This window comes from Aspergillus oryzae, chromosome 3 (assembly GCF_000184455.2).
Source record: "Aspergillus oryzae RIB40 DNA, chromosome 3".
Classification (NCBI taxonomy): Eukaryota; Fungi; Ascomycota; class Eurotiomycetes; order Eurotiales; family Aspergillaceae; genus Aspergillus; species Aspergillus oryzae.
In genome coordinates, this window is record NC_036437.1 from 4,729,787 (window position 1) to 4,753,240 (window position 23,454).

General features: G+C 49.7%; 8 protein-coding genes across 8 annotated transcripts; 2 read left to right on the forward strand and 6 right to left on the reverse strand.

Annotated features, from left to right (window-relative positions):
* Positions 1–56: 56 nt before the first annotated feature.
* AO090026000138 (cytochrome b5 reductase family protein) lies at positions 57–1,937 on the reverse strand (the record flags this gene model as incomplete). Its single annotated transcript, XM_023236198.1, has 2 exons — positions 57–832; positions 1,916–1,937. The coding sequence occupies 2 exons, from the start codon at positions 1,935–1,937 to the stop codon at positions 57–59; spliced, it is 798 nt and encodes a 265-aa protein (XP_023090914.1).
* A 946-nt stretch (positions 1,938–2,883) lies between these two features.
* On the reverse strand, positions 2,884–3,568 carry AO090026000137 (uncharacterized protein; the record flags this gene model as incomplete). The annotated part of the gene is made up of 2 exons (XM_023236199.1): positions 2,884–2,915; positions 3,241–3,568. 2 exons carry the CDS (start codon positions 3,566–3,568, stop codon positions 2,884–2,886), a joined length of 360 nt encoding a protein of 119 aa, XP_023090913.1.
* A 1,829-nt stretch (positions 3,569–5,397) lies between these two features.
* AO090026000136 (chromosome segregation protein SMC) lies at positions 5,398–9,247 on the reverse strand (the record flags this gene model as incomplete). Its single annotated transcript, XM_001821580.3, has 5 exons — positions 5,398–5,690; positions 5,746–7,643; positions 7,710–8,920; positions 8,971–9,130; positions 9,210–9,247. 5 exons carry the CDS (start codon positions 9,245–9,247, stop codon positions 5,398–5,400), a joined length of 3,600 nt encoding a protein of 1,199 aa, XP_001821632.1.
* A 372-nt stretch (positions 9,248–9,619) lies between these two features.
* AO090026000135 (serine/threonine-protein kinase RIO1) lies at positions 9,620–11,320 on the forward strand (the record flags this gene model as incomplete). Its single annotated transcript, XM_001821579.3, has 1 exon — positions 9,620–11,320. The coding sequence occupies one exon, from the start codon at positions 9,620–9,622 to the stop codon at positions 11,318–11,320; it is 1,701 nt and encodes a 566-aa protein (XP_001821631.1).
* Positions 11,321–11,880: 560 nt separating this feature from the next.
* Positions 11,881–13,533, reverse strand: AO090026000134 (autophagy-related protein 17; the record flags this gene model as incomplete). Its single annotated transcript, XM_001821578.1, has 1 exon — positions 11,881–13,533. One exon carries the CDS (start codon positions 13,531–13,533, stop codon positions 11,881–11,883), a length of 1,653 nt encoding a protein of 550 aa, XP_001821630.1.
* Positions 13,534–14,887: 1,354 nt separating this feature from the next.
* AO090026000133 (F-box/WD repeat-containing protein) lies at positions 14,888–17,054 on the forward strand (the record flags this gene model as incomplete). The annotated part of the gene is made up of 2 exons (XM_001821577.1): positions 14,888–15,322; positions 15,372–17,054. The coding sequence occupies 2 exons, from the start codon at positions 14,888–14,890 to the stop codon at positions 17,052–17,054; spliced, it is 2,118 nt and encodes a 705-aa protein (XP_001821629.1).
* A 1,548-nt stretch (positions 17,055–18,602) lies between these two features.
* Positions 18,603–19,857, reverse strand: AO090026000132 (D-alanine--D-alanine ligase family protein; the record flags this gene model as incomplete). The annotated part of the gene is made up of 4 exons (XM_023236201.1): positions 18,603–18,613; positions 18,658–18,799; positions 18,850–19,407; positions 19,489–19,857. 4 exons carry the CDS (start codon positions 19,855–19,857, stop codon positions 18,603–18,605), a joined length of 1,080 nt encoding a protein of 359 aa, XP_023090912.1.
* Positions 19,858–20,816: 959 nt separating this feature from the next.
* On the reverse strand, positions 20,817–22,780 carry AO090026000131 (cytochrome P450; the record flags this gene model as incomplete). The annotated part of the gene is made up of 7 exons (XM_023236202.1): positions 20,817–21,213; positions 21,272–21,540; positions 21,601–21,854; positions 21,899–22,050; positions 22,112–22,303; positions 22,392–22,524; positions 22,588–22,780. The coding sequence occupies 7 exons, from the start codon at positions 22,778–22,780 to the stop codon at positions 20,817–20,819; spliced, it is 1,590 nt and encodes a 529-aa protein (XP_023090911.1).
* Positions 22,781–23,454: the final 674 nt, after the last annotated feature.

The following is a 23,454-nucleotide window of genomic DNA, read 5'->3' on the forward strand; positions in this document are numbered from 1 at the left end:
GAAGACGCGCATTTTATCCGTTATATAAGCTATCAAGCACAAACAGGCAGAAATTCTTAGAAGCAGAACACCTGGTCCTCGAGCTTGCTGACAGGGCGAGCCTTGGTGTATCCAAGAGACTCGGTCGCCTTCTTCATGGCGCTGATCATGGGAGGGGGGCCGCACAGCATGATCTTGATGTCCTGGGCCGGAGCAGGGAGGCGCTCCTTGATCATGTCAGGAGTAACGAATCCAACACCACCGGTCCAGCCCTCAGGGGGGTTGTTAAGTACATAGTAGACACGGAAGCCGTCATCCTCCTTGACGAGCTGCTCCAGTTCTTCCTTCAGCAGGATATCCTCGGGGTTGACGTTGGCAAAGATCAGGTCCACCTGGGTGGTGTCATTACCACCGTTGCGGGGGCGGTTGCGGATGATGGCCTTGATGATCTGCAGCATGGGGGTGATACCGGTTCCTCCGGCGATCATACCAATGTGACGGCACATGTTCGGGGTGTACACCATGGCACCCTTGGGGCCGCGCACCTTCATGTTGTCGCCGATCTTCAGGGTGGTCAGGTACTTGGAAATGTTACCCTGAGGGTAGGCCTTGACGAGGAGATCAAAGTATCCAGCCTCATTGTCGGAGGAGATGGGGGTGTAAGAGCGCACAACCTCCTTGGGCTGGCCTTCAATGGTAGCGGCGAGAGAGATGTGTTGACCGATGGGCAGACCCAAGATGTCGGTGGGGCGAGGCAGGGCAAAGCGATAGATAGCGACGTTGTGAGAGATCTCATTCTTCTCCTTCAAGACAAAGTTCTGGAACTCGGTAGGGTTCAGGACCTTTCTGGGTTCTGGTTCAATCACGCGGTCAGCACGATCATATGATGCGAATTGAGGTATCGCCGAGGTTTCCGAAGAAAGACATACTACCACTACCACCGAGAAACTTCGCGCCGACCAAGACAGCGAAAATGGCTGTGCCAACCACCAGGAGGGCGGAGGTCAAGTTCTCCGAAGCAAAGGCACTGTGGATGGCGGCCAAAGTTAGTCATTGCGCATTAAGCGACCGCCGGGGAACTGGACACAAACCTCATGTTGACAATTCCTCCAGCAATCCCTGGGTATTGGAATAGTAAGAGATACAAATGTCGAGAAGGGAGGACAAAGATGGGGGAGAGAGTGAGGAGGGAGAAGAGGGAAAAGACGCGGAAGATAACAAAATAGCGGAAAGATTTAGGATGGGTCGCCGTACGGGGCCGTTACCGGCGAGGTACCCGAGGCAGGCACAATAGATCGGCAGATCATCGTTTTCTTTGTTCGATGGGTACGGTAACTTTACGGTATTGTTGACTGATCGGTTGAACTTCTCACAGGGAAATCACGGGGAGACAAGCAGTGTTGACGCCGAGGGCTCGGACAGTCATGTGTGCGGGGATCTCTCATATATTCCTAGTAATCGACATGTAATTGCCTCAAGAAGACCATTCACCATCTTCCAATGGCTTCTAATTCGGGGACACGGTACAAGAGAGTCACGCTGAATGTAGCCTGCGGTGTAAGATGGATACATTTGATCATGGTCTGATCTAAGTAAGCATATACAGTCATACGAGTCCACCCATCATAGTCCAAGAACCAATCCGAGTAGAACAATCAAGTCCCTGTTGGGGGCTTTTGCTTTTCTGGGGTAAAGATTCCCGATGCCAATAACCCATGTATGCCTCAGGTTACCTTCGAATGGAGACTTTTACTCTTCTTGCCCTTCCCGATCCAGAATTCCGATCCGTCCCTCCAAATTCTTTGCGTTCCATAGACAATCCACCCTAATAGACTCTTATCTTAGTGAATCCTTAAGTTCTTATAACCATGACCCGCGAAGAGGCACCACCAGCCTTTAACCTCACCGACATCGATCGTCAGGTTCTCGCTCAGACCGACGAGGAATTCGTCCTCCATGACTGGGAAGATCTCAAAGCGATCATCGGTATGTCCTATCGTTTTTATCTTTTGATATTTAAAAAATCATAAAAATAAACATGAAGAGAAAAACAACCCCCTCTATCAATCAAACTTCCCCTCACGCTTCATCTCCATTCCCCTCCTCATAACTCCGCACTCCTAACCTTCTATTATCCCCCCACCATATACTCACCCTCAAACCAGCCCGGAACGATCTCGGAATTCTAAAGCGGAAACCCTCCGATCTCAAACGCTACCTCGCCTGGACAGCAGACATCAAAGCCCAATATGGCACAATCACAAACTACATCTGTCAACGCCGTTTAGGCTGGCACCTCCCAGACCCTGACACCACTACCACTGGCGGCGCCACAACAGACAGTGGGGCAGTTTTCCCCTTCAAAAACCCGACCCCCTTTGCCGACCCCGCCGACTACAAGATTCTCCGCAACGACTGGCCCTACGGCGTCACCCCAGATATCAACCACCTCGTCGTGTGGCTACGGACTCCTGTCCCCGTGAAGCCGGAAAACGGGGACGTGACCGATGAGTCCCGCGCGCTGATTGAGGATTTCGTGCAGCGCACTTTTGTGGCGCGGCTTGCGCAGGAGGGGAAGAGGTTCGCGGATCCGAAGGAGCATGTCCTCTGGTTTAAGAATTGGACTGCGTTGCAGAGTGTGCGGAGCTTGGAGCATATGCATGTTCTTGTTAGGGGGGTTCCTGAGCATATTTTGCGGGAGTGGACTGGGGAGGAACTTTTGAAGAATTAGGGTTTCTTTTTGACTGCTGGATCTACAGATTGGAGGTTAGATATAGATTGGATTTGGCATTGAGAGATTAATAGATGCTTTGCAACACTGGAGAAATTAATCGTTGTTTCATTTACTTCTGTGTAGTTTGTGTGGTGGTGGGAGTGTGGACGTGCCAATAGGCCTCGGAATAATCATGCTCCTAAGGCTTGCCACAAATACTCATCTTCAATTTGTTAATACTACTTCTTTACCCAATCCTTCCCTTTTTAATTTAATGATTTGCATTTTACCACAAGATACTCAAACCCTTCTTCATATCTTTATCTCCTGCTAGCCTCCACCATCCCCACGATACATGCTATTACAATGTGACCCCTCAACCCACCCACTCTAGTCAGTCATTTCAGTGTCCCCATCATAGTCGATCTTTCGGTCAATCATTTCAGTGTCCCCATCACAGTCGATCCTTGGGTCTTCCATTCTAGCTCCATTCTCCAGGCCTTCTAAACGGTTCTGAATATCGGCCAGTTTATGATAGTGGTACTCACGCTCTCTAATCAACTCCATTCTCCTGCACTGGATATCTCTGTGGCTAGTTGACATTTGACCGCCTTCAGTAACTCCTCTCTGGATATCCTCACTTTCCTCCCATGCTCCTCGATCTCGCCCAGCGTTACTCTCATCCACGTCCATCTCATCCACGTCCATCTCATCCATGTCCATCTCATCCATGTCCATCTCATCCACGTCCATCTCATCCACGTCCATCTCATCCACGTCCATCTCATCAACCCCCTCCTGTCTCTCGCCACTAAATCCATTCATCCCATTATCACCTGCGCCAAAGTCTCTCTGATTTCCCCCAAAACCCCTCATCTCTCCAAGTGACTCTATAACTCTAATACCACCAGTGTCGAGATGCCTATCCACGAACACTAGAAAGAGAAGGGGAAAAAAAAAGATGAACCACGCTTATATGCCTCTCTTGCTTATCTTTACCCCGCCTACGTGTCAGCCTTGAACTGCCTCCTCTAACCCTTTTCGGCTACACCTTCTGTCCGTTACATTTTAGATACACGGCCTTTATGCGGGGTATACCAGGTACCTTATCACACATAGTTTTACTATAGTGTTAAATGTTTCGACCTTTAGCCACCGTGCGAGGGCCGTCGTAATACGATGGTATGACTCTGTAGCTTTTAGAGTGTTACACTTCCAACTAGCCATCCAACTCTTTTTACTCATCCAATATTAATACTCCAACAACTATTAGCGTATGATCTAAAAACACTGTATTATTTAGTGTTTACACGCTTGGAATACTCTTATTAGGAGAAATTTAATAGCTAGATTACGTAGTGTTGGGTGCCTTTTTATTATTGGTGTGAAAGATGATCCTCGTACAGAACGGTGATCAAAGCGGTAAAGCCAGAGCGGCAGAAAGGGGATTAGTAACAACCGTAACACCTAACTAGGTGCTGGAAAACTCAAAACTCTCATTCATTTTGTTTTATGGCTTCTGCATATCTAGTCTATACCAAATACCTTTTATACTAACTAACAACCCACTTCTTTGGCACAATGCAAGGTCTATCGCTATATTATGATTTATACCCCTCCTTGGCTCGGCGGCTATTGATTACTAAGACTACCCACCCAGAAACATCGAGTAGATTCATATATAAATACAATTGTCACGGTGCGATCCCAGATCGCTGTTCTGCCAGTCCTGATCGCCTGTCACGTGGCCCCTGACCGTATATCTACCCGTTTAATTCTAATTTTATTATAGCTTTTAAAGCTATATCTTATCTATCTATCTTATTTATATATTAGCTTTAATTAGTCTATCTATTTAAAACTATATATTAATATTATATAGTTTCTCTCTATAGAGTTAATATATCTATTTAAAAATATTTATCATTCTTTAATTATATATTAATTTAATAACTTTATGAAAATTTATAAAGAGTATGACTAAATAATTTAATAAATAATTTAAATACTATAGATATAATACTGAGTAAAAAGTAGTCTTAAGCTAGTCCTATTCCGGAAAGGAAAAGTCGCAAAGTTTCTAAATAAGAACCGTTCAATAGTCCCCGTTAAGTGGTAAAATATATATTTCAACCTTGAATGAAGGCATTACACAGCTGGCCTCCTGATTTTCAACAGCCCCCACCCCCCCCCCCAAAAAAGGAAGAATAATAATAAATAATATTAATAATAAATACGAGTAAAAAAACCAGAGAGACAGAAAGGTACTAGTTGACAACCATCACCCAAATTAGTACTATACGATGCATCATTACTAATTACTAGGGGTTTTAGCTCCAAGATATCGGTGACAACTGATACGCGAAGACCCAGATCACCAGCTCACACGCAGAGACGGGAATACTAAATCTACGTATACGTCTCAGATAAGAGCAAAAGTCTAAAGGCGCAGCGAAATACATCAAGCCATCAAGACGTTAAACCATTCACTATTGGGAATCTTAAAGCAAGAGCCCGACGATTCAATAAAAATAGAGAGAAAGGGGTCAAGAAAACCTTCCATATAACAAAGGAAGCGATATAATTAGAAGAAAAGCGATAAATGGAAAAATTGCCCGTCATAATACGCCTGCTACCCTGTTTCCTGACAACGGAGTAGTAAAGACACGTGAATCCATTAAGGAGGACCTCTCCACCTACTCCTCTTATGACTTCTGCTCTTCAACGAACTTCAATGCCTCCTCTCTCGACACCACGTCAATCGTACTAGCCTTTTGCCGGAAGCTGACACCGTAACACTTCTCGGCCACATGTAACATCTCGGGCCGGAAAGTAGTGCAAATGAACTGTCCATTCGTGGCGTCCGAGATCGATTGGAGCATCTGAGCGACCGCGGTACGGTACTGGGCGTCGAGGTTGGCATCGATCTCATCGAAAAGATAGAATGGGGCAGGGTCACAAGCTTGGATAGCGAAGACTAATGCAAGGGCGCAAAGACCTATCACCGGAATTAGTACATCTGCCACTGTCAAACGAGCGACGGATAAACCTACTCTTTTGGCCACCACTGAGCTGCTGGATACGCTGTTGCTCATCATGCTTACTATTGAAGCTGACACTGATTCCAACACCGACGTAGTTCTCCACGCTATTCCGGGCTTCTTCGTCCTCGGAATCGAGCTCGTCTGCCTGTCGCATGGCGCGGTCGGTCTTGCGCTGAATGATCAAACGACCACGACCCGCAGGTACAAGCTTTTCAAACACATTGTGGAACTCGCGGGAAACTTGCTTGAAGGTTCGTTCGATGGCTTCATCCTTCCTCTGATCAAGTACGTTGATGAGATCATCGATCGATTTCTGAGAGGCATCAAGCTCTTCTCTTCGGTTAGTGAGTGTCTCACGCTGCTTCGTGAAGCTGTTGTACTGTTCGAACGCTTTCTTGTTGACATGGGAGTACTTCTTGAGACCCTCGTTAACTTTATGAAGCTTCTTGACGACGGCATTGGAGTCCATGTTCTTGTACTTGGTGAAAGCTTCGTCAGGAAGGACACCAAGATCCCGGATGTTTGCTGCACATTCGGCGGCCTGCTTGGTTAGGGCAGCCTTCTTTTGCATGCTCTTCTCCATCCGTCGTTGGTGTTTCTCAATGGACTTGGCTAGCTCGTCCAGCTCTCGCCGGGTCTCTGCGTTTCTTTGCCCAAGCTCAGCCATGCGAGCATTGGCTTGTTCAATGGACTCGTCCACTTGTTGGAGGCGTTGACCAAGTTTTTCGAGCGCCTTGCTGAGACGCTTCATTTCCCGCTGGGTCTCCTTCAAGTTACCCTGACTGCCATCATCGGCCATATCAATATCCTGGCCCACCAGCTGATCAAGACGAGGGTTGAGATTCTCCCGAAGCTCAACTTCCAGAACAGACTTGCGGGCCTCCAGTTCACTGCGTTGGCTGGAGAGTTCTTGATACTGCCGTCGAAGGTCTTGAGCGGTAGCACTGAGACTTTCCAGACGAGCTTCTTCGTCGTTGGTTAGTGCTTTCTGGAACGGCGACTTAAGTTCCGCCTCGAAGGCATTGACCTGATCTGTCACAGCAGCCAAGTTGGTCTCGATATTGCGCAGAGCCCTTCGCTTAGCCTCAAGATTGTCATTTTTCTTTTGGATAAGGTCACGCTTGCTTCGCAGCTCCTGCCGCAGTGGGCCACTGCTATTCTGTACCTGGTGTCTTTGTTGCTCCAGCTTTTGCAACTCACCTACAGCTCTCGTGATAAGTTGGTCCAGGTGTTCAAGCTCCTTTCGAATTTCATTACCACGGCTCTTCTTGGTCTCAACTTCATCTCTCCACTTGGTCAGATTTTTAACTGCATCGAGACGGGATTGGCGCGAGTCATGGAAACCACCAGTAAGGGCACCCCTCTTATCTGAACGGTCACCCTCGGGGGTGATAGCGTTCACACCATGGCTTCGGGCATACTGCGCGGCAACCTGTAAGTTCGGACAGATGATGGTTTTGCCGAATACATGAACAAATGCTTTCTCGTATGCCCGATCGTACTGGAGCTTTTCGATCATTGGTATCGTGTCGCTAGCTCTGGGCATGTTGGTAGGCCTTGACCGTAGCCTGTTCAGCGGCATGAACGTAACCCTTCCTGCCTTTTCTTGTTGCAAGATCTCCAACACCTTGGTGGCAGTCTCGTCCGTGTCGACCACATAGTGGAACAGACTCTGACCCGCCGTAACCTCGACGGCTGTTCGGTACCGGTCGTTGACATCAAAGAGTTCTGCAAGTGTGCCATAAACTCCTTCAAGGTTGTATTGGCGCTTGATTCTGCGGACGGCCGCAATGCCACGACTGGTGTTGTGATCCATCATCTGAGATAGGGAGCGATCTGCGCGGTCCACTTCATTTGTGGCATTCACGAGAATCGAATCCAACTTTGCTTCCTCTCTCCACAGTTCCCTGAAGAATTATTAGCGGACTGTCAAGGTGGGAAAGAAAGAAGAAACCAAAAGAAGAAAAACCTACTTCCGCTGGTCCATTAGGCGATCTCTCTCATCCTTCGCCGCTTGGACTTGTTGCTCCACAGACTGAATGGTGTCTCCTCGACCATCAATCTGCTTCCGCAAACGTTCTGTTTCCGGTTCTAGGAGGGCAATCTCGTTTTCGAGCTCTTTGATATCCTCCTGAGTCTGTGCCATCACCCCCTGTACTGTGGATATGGACGTGTAGTTGTCCTTAATCTCGGCCTGCAGCCACTTATCTCGTTCGGACTTGTTTCTAAAGCGGGAATTCCGGCTCTGTTTGGCATACAATCTCCGACGGGAAGTCTCTGCCTCGGTCAGTTGTGCCTTGACAGCATCCTCCTGGTCTTTTGCGGAATTGAAACTCGGAATGAGTTGCTGGAGTTCCGCCTCGCGCTCTTCAATAGCAGCCTGAACGGACTTCAATTCTTCGTCACGGCGAGACTTCTGGGCTTGAGCAGCAGCTTGATTATCGGTGAGCGACTTAGCCTGCAGCTCAACCTGCGCAAGTGCTTTGGAAGCTTCGCGGCGCTCGTCTTCTAACTGCGCCTTGTCCACCTTGAGGAACTCGATTTGTTGCTTGCACTCGGCGATTTCGGCGTCAATCTGTGTCATTTCCTTCTCGCCTTGGATGAAACGGTCACGGTTCAAGTCGGTGTCTTCAACACCGGTCTGCCTTTGCTCTTCCAGACTGTCAAGATAACTGGAGATCTCTTGTTGCTCGCGGGAGTAAATCGTGTACTCTAAACAGCGCCTCTCCTTATCTTTTTCTTGGAAATTCCTCAGCTCGTCCTTCTCCTCCTCCAGCTCTGAGAGACGCTCGTTGATGAAATCCAGGAGTTCGTCAATCTTGGTCCGCTTATTGTTTGTTTCGTGCATGATCTTGAGAGACTCTGCACGGCGCGCTTCGTAAACCTGTGTTCCGGCCACTTCCTTCAGCAAATTCAGTCGTTCTGAGTCTTTCATATTGGTCAAGGCTGTTACTCGACCCTGGGGGACAATATAGTAGGGGTTCGACCGCGAAAAACCGGCAGACTCGAGCAGATTCATGACATCGTTCTTGGTGGCATTCTTACGATCCAGCGTATATTCATCTTTCTTCATGCCAATAGTACGACGGAGTACGACTTCGGGTTTACCAGTAGGGAACCGATCATCGGAGTTATCGAAGATAATCTCAACGTATGCCGACATCACAGCGGAACCCGAACCTTCCTATTCAACATAAGTATATCATAATCGGACGGAGTCTTTAGGATACGCACGTGTAGGAGAGCCTGTCGCTCTTCTCGGCCCATGTGAGTGTAGGCATCGCCGAGAACGAAGCGAATGGCTGCGAAGAAGTTACTCTTGCCAGAGCCATTGCGACCAACGATGACATTGTGTTTTGGAGAAAAGGGCTCAATGACTGTTTGGTCCTTGTAGCTGTTATGCGGAGATAATGGACGGTTAGCCTAGATGCCCGAGATGCCTCCGCGGTCACCTCAAATATCGCGCAACTTACCTCTTAAAGCCCTGGATAATGATTTGCTTGACGTACATGTTGACAAGGCGCGCGCGACACGGGAAGTTATGGCAGGCACAACAACCAGATCATCACGCGACCGACGGTGGAAATCAGGAGCCGATGCCCTGACGGTGAGTAGCAAGGGCGGACTACAGTGGGTGTAGGAGTCCGAGGCGCTGGAGCACGGAGTTGACAGTTGCTTGATTACAGTACTTGCGACGGCACGCGTGGCTGATCGCTTTGCCTTCTTTTCCCTACGCGCGTGCGGCCCGCGGGGTTCTGCCGGGCGGTGAGCGCACAAGGTCCACACTTAATCGAATATATCAACGACTTTTTTTTTCTCGCCGATTTCAGCGCCCACGATCGAGTCGATTTGCCACCTTTTTTTCTCAGATTTCAATCTCGTCATGGCGTCGACGGATCCAAGTGCCCAGGCTCCTGGTCTGGCTGATGGTTTAACACCTTCGCATACCTACGTCCCGAACCAAGGATATCTCAATGAAGATGGCACTACCCCCACTATAGCGGGGCAAGATCCTGCGCTGCAGGAGGACGAGGAGGACGAAGAAGAGGAATACTACGATGATATCTTCGAAGAAGATGACCTAGAGGCAGAGAACATTACCTCATCGAACCCCGCCGACCTAACGAAGGCCTACAACCGCCAGCGCAAAACGAACGAACTCGCCGCCGACCCGAATGCTCCCAAGTGGACTTACCCGAAGTCCAATACGCAAAAGCCAAGCATCAACACCCGTGCATCAGTTGACGACCAGATCAAGTCGTTGACTCGCCATGCCGCGAAGCTCAAACTTGATGATCAGCAGTCCGGATTGGCGGCTCGGGGTGACCGCGGTAACGACCGAGCCGATAGAGCAACTTCGGAGCAGGTGTTGGATCCCCGTACACGAATGCTTCTGCTGCAGATGATCAACCGCAATATCGTTTCCGAGATTCACGGATGTTTATCAACGGGTAAAGAAGCTAACGTATACTACTCTATGTTGTTCCCGGATGAGGAGGATGCCAGCCCCATTCACCGGGCAATCAAAGTCTACAAGACCAGTATTTTGGTCTTCAAAGACAGAGATAAGTACGTCACTGGCGAGTTCAGATTCAGACAAGGCTACAGCAAGAGCAACAACCGGGCGATGGTGAAACTATGGGCCGAGAAGGAAATGCGCAACCTCCGAAGAATCCATGCGGCCGGAATTCCTTGCCCAGAGCCGGTCTACCTGCGACTTCATGTCCTCGTCATGGCATTCCTCGGTAACTCCAAGGGAATTGCATCGCCTCGTCTCAAGGACGTCGAATTCGATATCCCCAACCCCGAGACCCGCTGGCGTGAGCTCTACATCGATCTACTTGGCTACATGCGCGTGATGTACCAGACATGTCGCCTGGTTCACGCAGATCTGAGCGAGTACAACATGCTTTACCACAAGAAAAAGCTCCATATCATCGATGTCAGTCAGAGTGTCGAGCATGACCACCCTCGGAGTCTTGAATTCCTGCGTATGGATATCAAGAACATCAGCGACTTTTTCCGTCGTAAATCCGTCGATGTCTTGCCTGAGCGGATGGTTTTCGAGTATATCATTACAGCCGAAGGCCCAGCCACTGTGGACCAGAGCGAAGAAATGCAAGAAGCCATTGAAAAGCTCTTTGTGGCTCGAGCCGAGATGCCAGACGAGGAACTAGACACTGCCGTCTTCCGTCAACAGTATATCCCCCAAACACTGGAACAGGTTTATGATATCGAGCGTGATGCCGAGAAAGTACATGCGGGTGAAGGTGAAGACCTCGTCTACCGGGATCTTCTCGCCAGTGGCAAATCCGCTAAGCAACCTGACGACGCGGAGAGTGATGCGGGCTCTGATGTGAGTGGCGGAGTCTCCGTAGGAGGTTCTGGGTCGGACGAAGATGACGACGAAGAAAAGGATCCCTTTGACAAGGGGGTCCCGCGCGGGAAGCGTTTCGTTGACAAAGACACCAAGCGCGATCACAAGCAGAAGGTGAAGGAGGAGAAGCGTGAAAAACGTGCGAACAAGATGCCAAAGCACATGAAGAAACGCCTGGTGTCTACTTCTTCACGAAAGAAGAAATAAATGTGATTTCGCTTCGTTACTTTCTATCTGGGTTCAACAAAAGTTTCAGCATTGTTACGGGCTTAGGACGGGGTTTTATTGCGCACGATCTCATGAGATTTATGACCGGATTTTTTGATGGATAGAAATAATGGTTCGACGCATATATAGGGACCATCACACGAGCATATAGATTTGCAAAGACAATAAAAAAAAGAATTAAAGCGTTCCATGACCTATCAGAGCTCTCTTTGAACCTCATATCTTCCACCCCCATCATCACATCTCCGTACCAATCGGCGCTTACATCGCAAACGTGGAGTATGCGTCCGTGGTGGCTATGGAGTGAAGGGGTTGGCGTGTCTATCGGACTAGGACTAAGCCTGCTTTTGGAATTCATCATCTAGATCATGTAGAGGCATCAGAATACCAACCCAAAACATTAACGCTGCCTTTGAGCTCAAGCATGGTCGGCTAGGCGCACATCTTTGCCTGGGTTATTTAAAAGGTACCATCTCAACACTGAGGCTGTAACGAGGGAACGAAAATGGCTAGCTATCTAAGCATGATATAACTTGTGATCAGGGAAGATGTCGCATCCGGGCATTGAATCGGGCGATAGCTTCCTCAACCAGGGCCTTTGGGAGTTCTGGAATGACTTCACCATCTTCCCCAACATCCCCCGAGGAAACAGCCCGGGCTTCTTGTTTGGGCTCGGCTGCTGCGGCGTCTTGGTCTGGGGGCTCCGCAGCTATGCCTTTTAGGTTGCCACCCGATATACGACGGAACTCTATCCGCATTGGCTCTCGGCCAATCCCAGGCCAGATATCGGACGGGAGATAGTCCCCTTGCTCTACACGGAATGTCTCGCGCGCGTTCACGTCTTCCTCGTACAACTGATCGAGCTTTTGTTTGGCGTCACGAAGAACTTTCTCTACTCGGTGCCGCACTTGCCGTCGGCGCGCAACTTCGAGGATAAGCCCGTCGTACGCTTCCAGGAAGCCGTCATACAGTGTGTTGAGGTCCGACAGATCGGCTAAGCCACTCTGTATTTGCTCGTACTCCTCGTGCCAGACACGAGTAAAGCTGTGCGCCTCAGCTATATACCCCGATAACCGGGTCGAGGCGAGTGTTGACAAGTGTTTGAAGACACTTGTAGTTGCGTTGTATACCGACAGGACACTATCCCGCTGGGCTAAAACATTTTCCAACACCGTCTCCATCTCGCCGATCCGGTCTTGAATTTCCATGACCACATCCTCCGCCTCGGCCGCATCTTTGATTAGCACGCTTACCATTTCTTGATATTCCGAGTTACTTAGCGGGTCAAGTGGGGCGTTCAAGTTGGCGTTGATGCCTTCCTCGATATTGGGACCAACACGCCCGTTGACATGCACCGTAGCGGGCACATCACCAGTAATGGATCGGGCAGCTGCCCCCCCACCTTCCGTGTGCTTGACCGCAGTCACACAGAGGTCAAAGTGACGGACTAACGACTCAAGCAGGTTAGCCATTTCCTGGGCATGCATCTCGAGGGAATGCAGCATGGATGGAATTGACGAGAGAGACGGCAAGCTATCGTTGGATGTTGATGGAGATGACGAAGAGGCGGATGTTCGGGATGACGCGAGCTGAGTCGCTGCCCGGTAATTGCCGAGTGCTTCTTTGATAGACTGCAACTCATCGTCAAAAGCGCGATTAGACGATTCTAGGTCCGCCTGAGCGGCGTTGGTCCGATCGATTGAGCGTTTCAAGGTTGTATGTAGCTCTCCCACCCCACGCTCATCCACAAAGTCGTGTAAGGTTTTGGATTCTTCACCTTCTGGGCGAAATGATGCATGGACAATGGTGTCTCGCAACAAATCTAACGTCTTTCTCAGTCTCGCGTCCGCAACATCGAGGCTCTTTAGCACGGTAGCGAACTCTGACCGGCCGCGCAGGGAGACCTCCTGAACCTCGGTACGGACACTATACAGAAGGCGTAACTGATTATTCAGCCCCCGGCGAAGGAAGCCTGTTCGCGCTGAGACTACAACACTCTCTTCCAATGCGGAGCGAGCGGCCGTGACGATCTCATTTGCACGCCAGACGTGATTGATGGATGACAGAGAGCGTTTCGCCGCAACCAAATGCGAGATGAGTGTCTCTAGCTGAGGCATTGAGTTCTCCTGTCCCGGGGAGGGATTCAGATCAGAAGCATTATTGGATATCGCGGATGACTCTGAGTCTGACATGGTCGAGGACGTTCCAGATCAATCCGTCGAGCAAACAAATGATTGGAAAATGCCGCAACTGATTTGCATAAGATAATTTACCGACAAGGTTGAGCGTCCAATGAATGGTCTGCACAACACTGCGAGCGGCCGAGCGACCGGCCGGGGGCAGAGGAATACAGAGGAACAGGGAATCTGGCGTGAGAACTGCGTAGACTTAGGCCATCATCACTCCATTGGAGAGGCCAAGCAACGTTTATCCCTTCCTAAACAACCAATGGTTTCGACTATCAATTGCAAGACTAACAGGGGCTAGTGTGATTTGAATTCAAGCGGTGAGACGACCAAATCGAAATTGAGTCTCAGGTAGCCTTCGTGATGGAAGGACTGCCTGATCCTGCCGCGTTCTGAAGCCGAGATGATGATGTGATGTTTCAACGACACCACGTTTCTAGTAATCTCGCCACGGAATGGGATAGTAAAAATGAGGTGATGAGGCTGTTTTCGGTACGAACTTAAGCGACTATCACAAGAGGCAAAAAATTAATCATTGAGAAATTAGTACATGTGTAGATCTGGGTGAGCAATGGTTGGTCAGAAGCACGAAGGCCCAATGGTGGAACTGAGTGTAGTATGAGTAGAGTATGTCGTTGCGGGCACCCAACCCACTGGGGAATTTAGCGCCAAGCAATGGATCCAAGAATAGCGCAAAACAGAGTCAGAGTAGCTTCTGAAAATTCTGGGGGATCCGCAATAAGGGCGGACAATGGCGACGAATTGTGCAACACAGAAACAGTTCGTCGTCTTCTGGCGGGTCGAGATGTTGTGCTGATGCGACTAAGACCGTGTATGGCGCAATCGGCATCACGTGAGGATTACCACAAGGGGACTAGCGCAGCACGATACGCAGGATTGTGCTTGCGTGATCGAAGGAGGGCCAACAAGGTAGTCAATGTACAAGTACGATGTGTCTTCGTCTTCTCCTTCACCCCTGATATCTTTTCTTTCGGGCGCATCCTTCTGCACGTGTTTCGAATTTGGCTGGACCATTGAAGACAGAAAGAAGAAGACCCTACTCCTCTCTTCCATACACCCTCTCTCTGTCGCTTTCGCTTTCCCCATCCCCGCCTATCAACCACTAAATCTCCTTATCGCGCGACCTATCAATCCCCGACGGTCGCCACTGTCACTCCCCTATCGGCGCACAACCGGATACCGCAGTATTGACTTTAGACTTCAACAAACCTTGAAGAAGGTAGTCGCTGGCGTGATATTTCGTCGTCTTCTCGATTTTCTCAAGGTTCTTCATTACCTTCTCGGGACGACTGCTACCACGGTAGCGCGCGGGCGGTAGGAACCTCGTTCCAGTCACACGATGCAGTCCGACGACCGATCAGTGCGTGAAGGTAGCGACTCTTCGCAGACTTTCTTGATGAAAATGGCCCAACCGACCGGAGAACTTACACATCCATCGCAACAACAACAACTACAACTACAACAGCAGTCCTTCCAGTCTATCTTTGGCGGCGCATCGGACACCACTGAGGAGATTGACACCGAGACCGATTCTAACCATCGAAGGCCCCACAGTTTCGGTGCCGCTGCGACGACTCCCGCAAAGCTTGCAAACAAGAATGTCGCACCATTTCTCGTCAAACACATCCCCGAACAATACGGTCCCTTGGGGTCGCGAAGAACCGACAAGTTGGAGGATTTGAGCAGCCCGAACTCGAAGTTTTGCTATCGCCACCGGCCAGACCTTAAATGCAGACGACAGGCAGACGAACCGTCCATGGATAAACTACAGAGGGTAGGGTTTCTTAGGGCTTGTCATGTTTCTCTTAGCTAATGGGTCATAGGAATTGGAAACGCTGCCTCCCAGCGACCAACAAGGCATTGCCCATGTATGGTCTCTGTTTTCGGCCGCTCCGGCCAAGCACCGCAAATTGATCCTCCAGGGGATCATGGCTCAGTGCTGTTTCCCGCAACTTTCGTTCGTGTCCGCTACCGTTCGAGACCTCATCCGAATCGACTTTCTGACCGCTCTTCCACCGGAGATCTCGTTCAAAATTCTGTGCTACCTCGACACCACCTCGCTGTGCAAAGCCGCCCAGGTGTCCAGCCGCTGGCGGGCACTGGCAGATGATGATGTGGTTTGGCATCGGATGTGCGAACAACACATCCACCGCAAATGCAAGAAATGTGGCTGGGGGCTTCCTCTTCTGGAGCGGAAACGTCTGCGGGAGTCCAAGCGCGAAATTGAATTGCGTGCCACCACCTGGGACGTCAGCGGACCCGCGCAGAACGCAGGAGGTGCCGAGTGCAGTGCACCACATGCGGACGATGTGATTACCCAGAAACGGAAGGCGGATTCGAGCGACGATGAGACGGCAATCGTGAAGCGGCATTGTTCCTCGCTGGATGCTCGACCGGAGCCAGATGAGGATTACTATACGACTCGGTATCGGCCGTGGAAGGAGGTCTACAAGGACCGATTCAAGGTCGGCACGAATTGGAAATACGGCCGGTGTTCCACCAAGGTGTTCAAAGGCCACACCAACGGAGTGATGTGCTTGCAATTCGAGGACAACATTTTGGCGACTGGTTCATACGACGCGACCATCAAGATTTGGGATACTGAAACCGGAGAAGAGCTGCGTACCCTACGCGGACACCAATCCGGTATTCGCTGTCTCCAGTTCGACGACACAAAATTGATCAGCGGCAGTATGGACCGCAGCTTGAAGGTGTGGAATTGGCGTACGGGCGAGTGCATTTCCACCTACACGGGTCACCGTGGTGGAGTGATCGGACTGCACTTTGATGCAACGATTCTTGCCTCAGCCTCCGTTGATAAGACGGTCAAGATTTGGAACTTCGAGGATAAGTCGACATTTCTCCTGCGCGGACACACCGATTGGGTCAACGCGGTCCGAGTGGACACGACTTCTCGAACGGTGTTCTCGGCTTCGGACGACTGCACCGTTCGCTTGTGGGACTTGGACACCAAGGCATGTCTCCGGACCTTCCATGGCCATGTCGGCCAAGTCCAACAGGTGGTTCCTTTGCCCCGGGAGTTCGAGTTCGAAGACCACGACGCTGAATGTGATAACGATAACATGAGCACCACATCTGGAGACACGGAATCAAACTCCCTTCAGGCAACGCTCGGACTGGAGTCGAACGCCACTGAGACGTCTGTCTTTGGCCCCTCATTTGACAATGGCCGCCCAGCCCCACCACGCTACATTGTCACGAGCGCCTTAGATTCCACCATTCGTCTCTGGGAGACCACGACCGGTCGCTGCCTGCGTACCTTCTTCGGTCACCTCGAGGGCGTTTGGGCGCTCGGTGCTGATACTCTCCGAATCGTGTCCGGTGCGGAAGACCGGATGGTCAAGATCTGGGATCCCAGAACCGGTAAATGCGAGCGCACCTTCACCGGCCATTCCGGCCCAGTGACCTGTATCGGTCTCGGCGACAGTCGGTTTGCGACCGGCAGTGAGGATTGCGAAGTGCGCATGTACAGTTTCCGCAATTAAATATTCTGCCTTCTTTTTTCTTCTTCTCGTGGCCCGTCTCCTGTGGAGACATGATGCGCCTATGTTTAATGTGCTTTGGTTACAAATACCCTTCAAGTTGGCGCTAGGGTCAGGGATTATTCGTGATATCATTATATAGGGTTCAGTTTAGCATGGAATGGTGTCTGGCGTTGTTAGTTTGCCTGCGTGACAGGTTCTTCGGAAAATGGTTCCAAAAAATTATGGCCTTCAAGATAGCAATAATCTTATGCTGATTCATTTATATTTACCCTCCCTAACCTAGTTGTGTTGTTGCTTGCCTGCCCACCCAGTTAAGCAGTAGGTCTAGAGACATGGCCCTATGTTTATATATTCAAGAACCACACTGACCTGTGTATGGCAACCTGTGGTAGTTTAAAGAACCCAGTAGTATTTTGACACTACCACAAATATAAACAATCTCTTTAATTGAGCAATCCTCTTCTCCATTACCTTGTCCATTTCCTGTTCCAAATACAGACAGACCACAGCTATGCCGCAAGTTGCATGGCCTATAATGTTAGCAACAACTCTGTGTTTTCTATTCTTGGATCACTCACTGCACTGGCACATTTAGTCTCAATGATCTTGAAGTCATCACAGTCACACATTTTGTCCGTCAGCAAGCGTTCCACACACTCTACACTGGTTTGAATTTGTCTTCCATGCACAGATCCTTCAGTTTCTTTGCTTTGGGGGTCCTGTGTATACGGGGGATACTACAAGAGACAGTGGGTAAGTGCTGGGATGATTAATCAGTGGTCGATATTTTCCCTTAACAGAGTCGGAGGTTAGGAGGCTGAATAATAGCGACTCTGAATCTGAACCTGAACCTGAATTGAGATTCCTAAATTCTGATATCCCCAGCTACGGTGGGATTGATATGTTGTATTCTCTTCATTGTTTGGATACTCTTCGACGACACCTCTATTCTGGCTTTGAGGATACGGATTCTTTTTCCCCCGAGACTTATGCAGTTGTATCTTGGTATTTATCGCTCTTCCCTGTTTCTGGCTACTTTGTTTCTGTTTGTTGAGCTTGATTAGGTTAGGGTATTTGCTGATCTGTCTATATCTAGATCACTGTGTGGATCAGTTACGCTAGGCGATTATGTGTGATGGGGACTTGATTCCTGTTACTGTACGGCCGGTAGTAGGGAATAATGAAAGCGGAACTTTGCTTTTGTTTCTAGGCGAGACTGAACGGTTGCATACGTGTAGGGATTTCTCTACGATACGAGAGTGGGTTAATAAGAGGGGGAGATGGGCTCCTTTGGAAAGAGAGAAGTGCTTGTCTTTGGCCCGCATAACATACCAACGTTTTTCGACTGCGACCATATGTCCCCTAGATTCGTGATGCCTCTTAAGCACCGATCAAATCATATCTAGAACATGGCGATGACGAGCTATGTTGTTGCTATGGGATAAAAGTCTACTACTACAAGCCAAATGGGAATATCGCTATTTATATTGCCCAAACCGAACACCTGAATAACGCCAAACTATTAGTCACATGACCCGGTACTGTTTATTAGTGGCTTTCTGTCAAAGATAGAAGCCTATACGATGATATCAATTCTTCAAACCATTCGCCTCAGTCACCGGTTTCTGCCTCAGAAGAGCATTGTCAACGATCTCTGCGATGATGTCCTGGTATTCCATCCCGTTGTTCTTCGCGATCCAAGTAAACAAGGAGTGATCGGGTCGTAGCCCGAAGATCGGATTCACCTATGGCAGATTAGGGAGCATGCTTTTGTATCTCCAAGTAAGAGACATACCTCGATCACACACGGCACGGCACCATCCATGCGGATATCGACCCGGCCTCCATCTTTACAACCTAGTGCTTGATATGCGGAGAGCCCGATCTCAGCTATCTCCTTGACCAGAGGATCAGCCGGGTCCGCATGAACATGGCCCATGTCATGCCCAACACCCCTGCCCGCCTTGGAGAAGCTCGTTGCGAAGTCGACTGAGAGGTCATCACTTTTTCTTCCCTCCGGGTTGTACCATGTTACCTCGGAGACACCTAGTACTCGGGCTCGATCCCCGGACCCAAGGACGGCTACTGTGAATTCGCGGCCGTCTAGGAATTTCTCGAGGAGGATTTCTTGATCTTTAAATTCGGCGCGGAGGTCCTCGACAACTTCTTGAAGATCTTCCTTTCGGAGAATTTTGTTCAATGGGGATATGCCGTTTGATGTGGATGCGGCGATTGGCTTTGCGAAGAGAGGATACGGTAATTGGTCTTCTAGGGCGGCGTAGTCGACTGCTTCACCAGATCTGGGGACGATGACGAATGGGCTCGTTGGGATTCGATAGTGTTCTAATAGCATCTACGTATGGGAGCAAACCGATTAGTATCAGATACTGTAGGATTTGGTATGTACTGGAGAATGCTTCCTACAACAACTCACCTTGGTCTTTCCCTTATCGATCCCCGTCGCCAGCGTCGCAGCATCGGAAAAGGTAAAGGGGATCTGATAGGCTTCTAACAGGGCGGGTACCTGCGACTCACGAGCGGAGCCGAATACCCCTTCACTGTAGTTGAAGACAAGATCCCATTGCTTGTGATGCTCTGCTGAGAGATGCTTGACGAGAGTCTTGATCCCGGGAACATGGACCACGCGGTGGCCGAGACTCTCGAGGGCTGATGCCACACCATTGATGGTCACATCGTCCGCCAGGTCAGCACATTCACTCTTGGAAAATCCTATGGATTCATAGTAATCCTTTGGATCGTAGACAAAGGCTATGTTGAGGCCGGTACGTCTTGTGTTTCTCATGATGTACTTTTGTGTGTGAGGGTGATGGTAGAGGAATGTAGTAATGTAGATAGAAATAGTACGGAGAGGTAGTAGGTGAAAACGGACTAGATATTACGAAGGAATTAGAAGAATGAGTATTTACTTCACCACGAAGGATTTGAGACCAGGCATGGATGGAAGACAGGAACGGTAGGTATATAGGGCATCTCTGAATGGGAGACCTCATCCCCAGTCCGGGTCCCCTTGGTTGGTACCAATAGCATCCCCGTAAGGTACTATTCGGGTATTTCCACATTCCCATCAGGGAAGGAAGCCATCGACGTCATGTTCCATTCATTTATCTTCAACATTGACCCTGTTGCGTCATGATCGACCGATCGCCCAGTAAACGAGCAACTGAGACCGTTTTTAGATAACTGATTGCATCAGCATTTTAATCGTCGCGCAAGACGAATGGAGAGGTCCGTCTAGACTTTGTCTCGCCGTCGTTTGGCCCCTGCGGACACGGTCCTACCATGGATGCGCATGCGTGACGAGTGAATAGACTCGGTGGATCAGCTTATCTCGAACTTTGTCTATACCGCTAGTGGAGGCCATGGTGTGTATCCGTAGAGAAATATTGGTTCATCACCTTGCAAGGTAAATCGCTCATCTCGTTGAGTTTGATCCAGAACTATGCAAGCAGATACTATCAGAAAGGATCAATTGGTGAAGGGAGACGATGCTTTCTAGTCTGCTTTGGGGCTAGCGTTACACTAGCCCGAAGCGGTATGGCTTCTCCTCTAGTACGACATATCGACATCATCTGGGAGACAACATATACGTGACATGGCCACTTTTATATAGTGGAAGCCAAGTTATCCAGCTGACTGGCGGCAAACCTCCTTGCTTTCCCCTTCCATGTCGCCTGCAATACATTCCGCAACTTGAAATGCTACAGAGAGTCTGGACGATTACATTCAAAGAACGTATATACTCTATACCCTCACTGACTCAAGTGCGGCCGAGTCACCTCGTGAAATGGAATCTTCAACCTCAATGGAACGGATGAGGGCTTCGTGTTCCGCGCTTCGCGGCCGGATGCTAACCTCGAAGGGCGATAGGTGACCGATGATCCCCCCCTGATAGTCTACGATAGGGTCAATCTCCTTGCCATCTTTCGTAGCCTTTTGAACCTGGAAGACCGCAAGTGATCGTGCGATCGTGAGAAAGTTATTGAAGTCCGTTAGTGGACGACCGGGACATATCCGGCGGCCAAATCCAAACACCAGCGTGTGCGGATCACGTTCTGGTGTGTGTCCATCCGATGCCAAGAAGCGCTCGGGCTTGAACGACATGGAATCAGAGTAGACGTCGGGATCGTGCGCAATTGCCCTGTCACGAAGCGTGTAATTAGAAACGACGTCGTCGTAACAAAGGGAAAGGATCTCACCAAATGTTGGGGACTATCGGGGCCCCTTTGGGGATCAGGTAGCCCTCGTAGATGTCATCTTCCGTGGCTGCGTGCATGATACCTATTTGAGCCACCGGGTTCCAGCGTAGAACCTCGTTGATAAGCGCATTAACGTAGGGTAATTTACCCCGATCTTCAGGCGTAGGTAACCTCGCTCCTACGACTCGGTCGATTTCCTCCTGGGCCTTGTGCTGTGCGGCAGGGAACAGCGCCATTGCCAGAAAGAAGGATGTGATGGTAGATGCCGTCTATAGCTTCAATCAGTATGGCAACCCCGGTGACGCTTTCTTCCCGCTAGCTGCACGCACCGTATCATACCCCGCTTGGTAGACTGCAGCTGCCGCGTGTTTGATTTTCACCTCCTCCTCCAGGCTAAGTAGCGAGCCTCTCTGCTCAATCAGCCTGGACACGAAGGAAGGTTCATAGTTGCCCTCCTCCATCTGACGCCGAGCAAAGGTGAACGGCCAATTGAGCAATGTGTCGAATCCGCGTCGATACTCCCGGGCTTCTTTCTTGAACCCAGCCCCCGGGAACCAACTCGGCAGGTATTTCACTGACAAGGCTTGTAAGCCACCACCGAGCATACGCCGAGGAAGGTTGACTTACGGGCAGGAATACTGTCTACCAGATAACCTGTTGGCTGATTTATCCTGCCGAATGCAACGGCTGTCTCTCCAACGAGATCAACGAGCGGATCTCGATCATGAAACTCGACAGTATAACCATAGACGACCTTCAGTATGACTCCCCCGATTCCTCTGCGGATCGTATTAGCCGGTAATTAGTAGACGTCGAGCACCAGGACTGCGTTGTCCTCACGTTTTGATATTACCGATCAGCTCCTCTGGTTTCTGCAACGTCCGCAGCAGAAAGCGTCGGATCAACGTATCAACCTGTGGGTAAAACGATAATAACACCTCTTCCGAGCGCAGCTGTGAAAGTATACGTTTTCGTAGAGCACGGACAATAGCGTGTTCATTTTGCGTGGTGACAAAGATGTCTGACCCAGATCTAGGGAAGAAGTTACGTAAATATTAGCAACACTATTAAATGGCCCCTGTGTAGTTAGTATACAGTCTAGAAAGAAAGAGATAGCTACAGCTCATTGGCCATCACCAATCTCGGTCGAGATGAGTATCGCGCCGATCGCTTTTCCAGCAGTTCCGTTGCCACATTGGCGTCGTTAAGAATAATGTGAGTATGCCCCGCTGTCGTGATCGAACTAATGGGCCCTAAAGGCGATCAAGATGAGGATCCCACCGCAGAACAAGAGATGGCTAGAGTACTGTCCATACCATACAATTCCTTATGCTTCAGCCAGTGCTCCCAATCTCTCCCACCACGCGGAAGATCGCTACCAACACTGCCGATAATGGGTAGACCTTTGGGACCCGGAGGGAGAGGGGCTCGTGGTGCCTTTGAGTTCAAGAGGACATAGAGCCCCAGAATCCCCGCTAGAAACACCAAGGTGCTTAAAGTGTACATCATGATGGCAGCAAAATGGATGAAGTTGCTATGCGGTATTCTCCCTGGTGATTCCCAAAGAAGCCGGGTTCAACGTCACGGAGAAAGGCGCAGTGGGCGCCAGTAGTTTGGATGCATTAATAGCTACCTTTTTGGGCAATGTGACCAGATGACAAGGCTCATACCTTGCGTCCGTCAGCATTTCTGATACCCATTGACAGGATACCTATTGCGTTACACTGCAGAGTTGAGTGCATTAGCCCGCGCGTCGGCGGTAGACTGACTTGTATTCATTGGTTGTCTACCAAGGCTGGATCGTGGCCATCCAACCAGTTTTCGTTAATAGGATTTGCTATGCAGAGATTCTCGAGTCTAGCCACCAGACCTGATTTTCAGAAGTAGAGTAATATTGATCTGATGAAGTTTGCTCCCGTTCTGTTTCAAGGACCCAAGTTGAATAGCTGGCTATCTTGATTTTTCGACTGTACGCCGGTATACTAAGGCGGGAGGTAAGCATGTTTCAAAAGATACATCTACAAATTATTATCCAGGTAATATTAGGTGGCCTCCTCTTGTGACCAGTCCGATGCATTTCTGCACGACGACTTAACTGGCCTTAGACTAGTACTTTTTGAGGTTTAGCAGCCACCTTTGACCTGAGTTACTCCAGACAGCGTTGGAAAATCGGCAATGTCCTC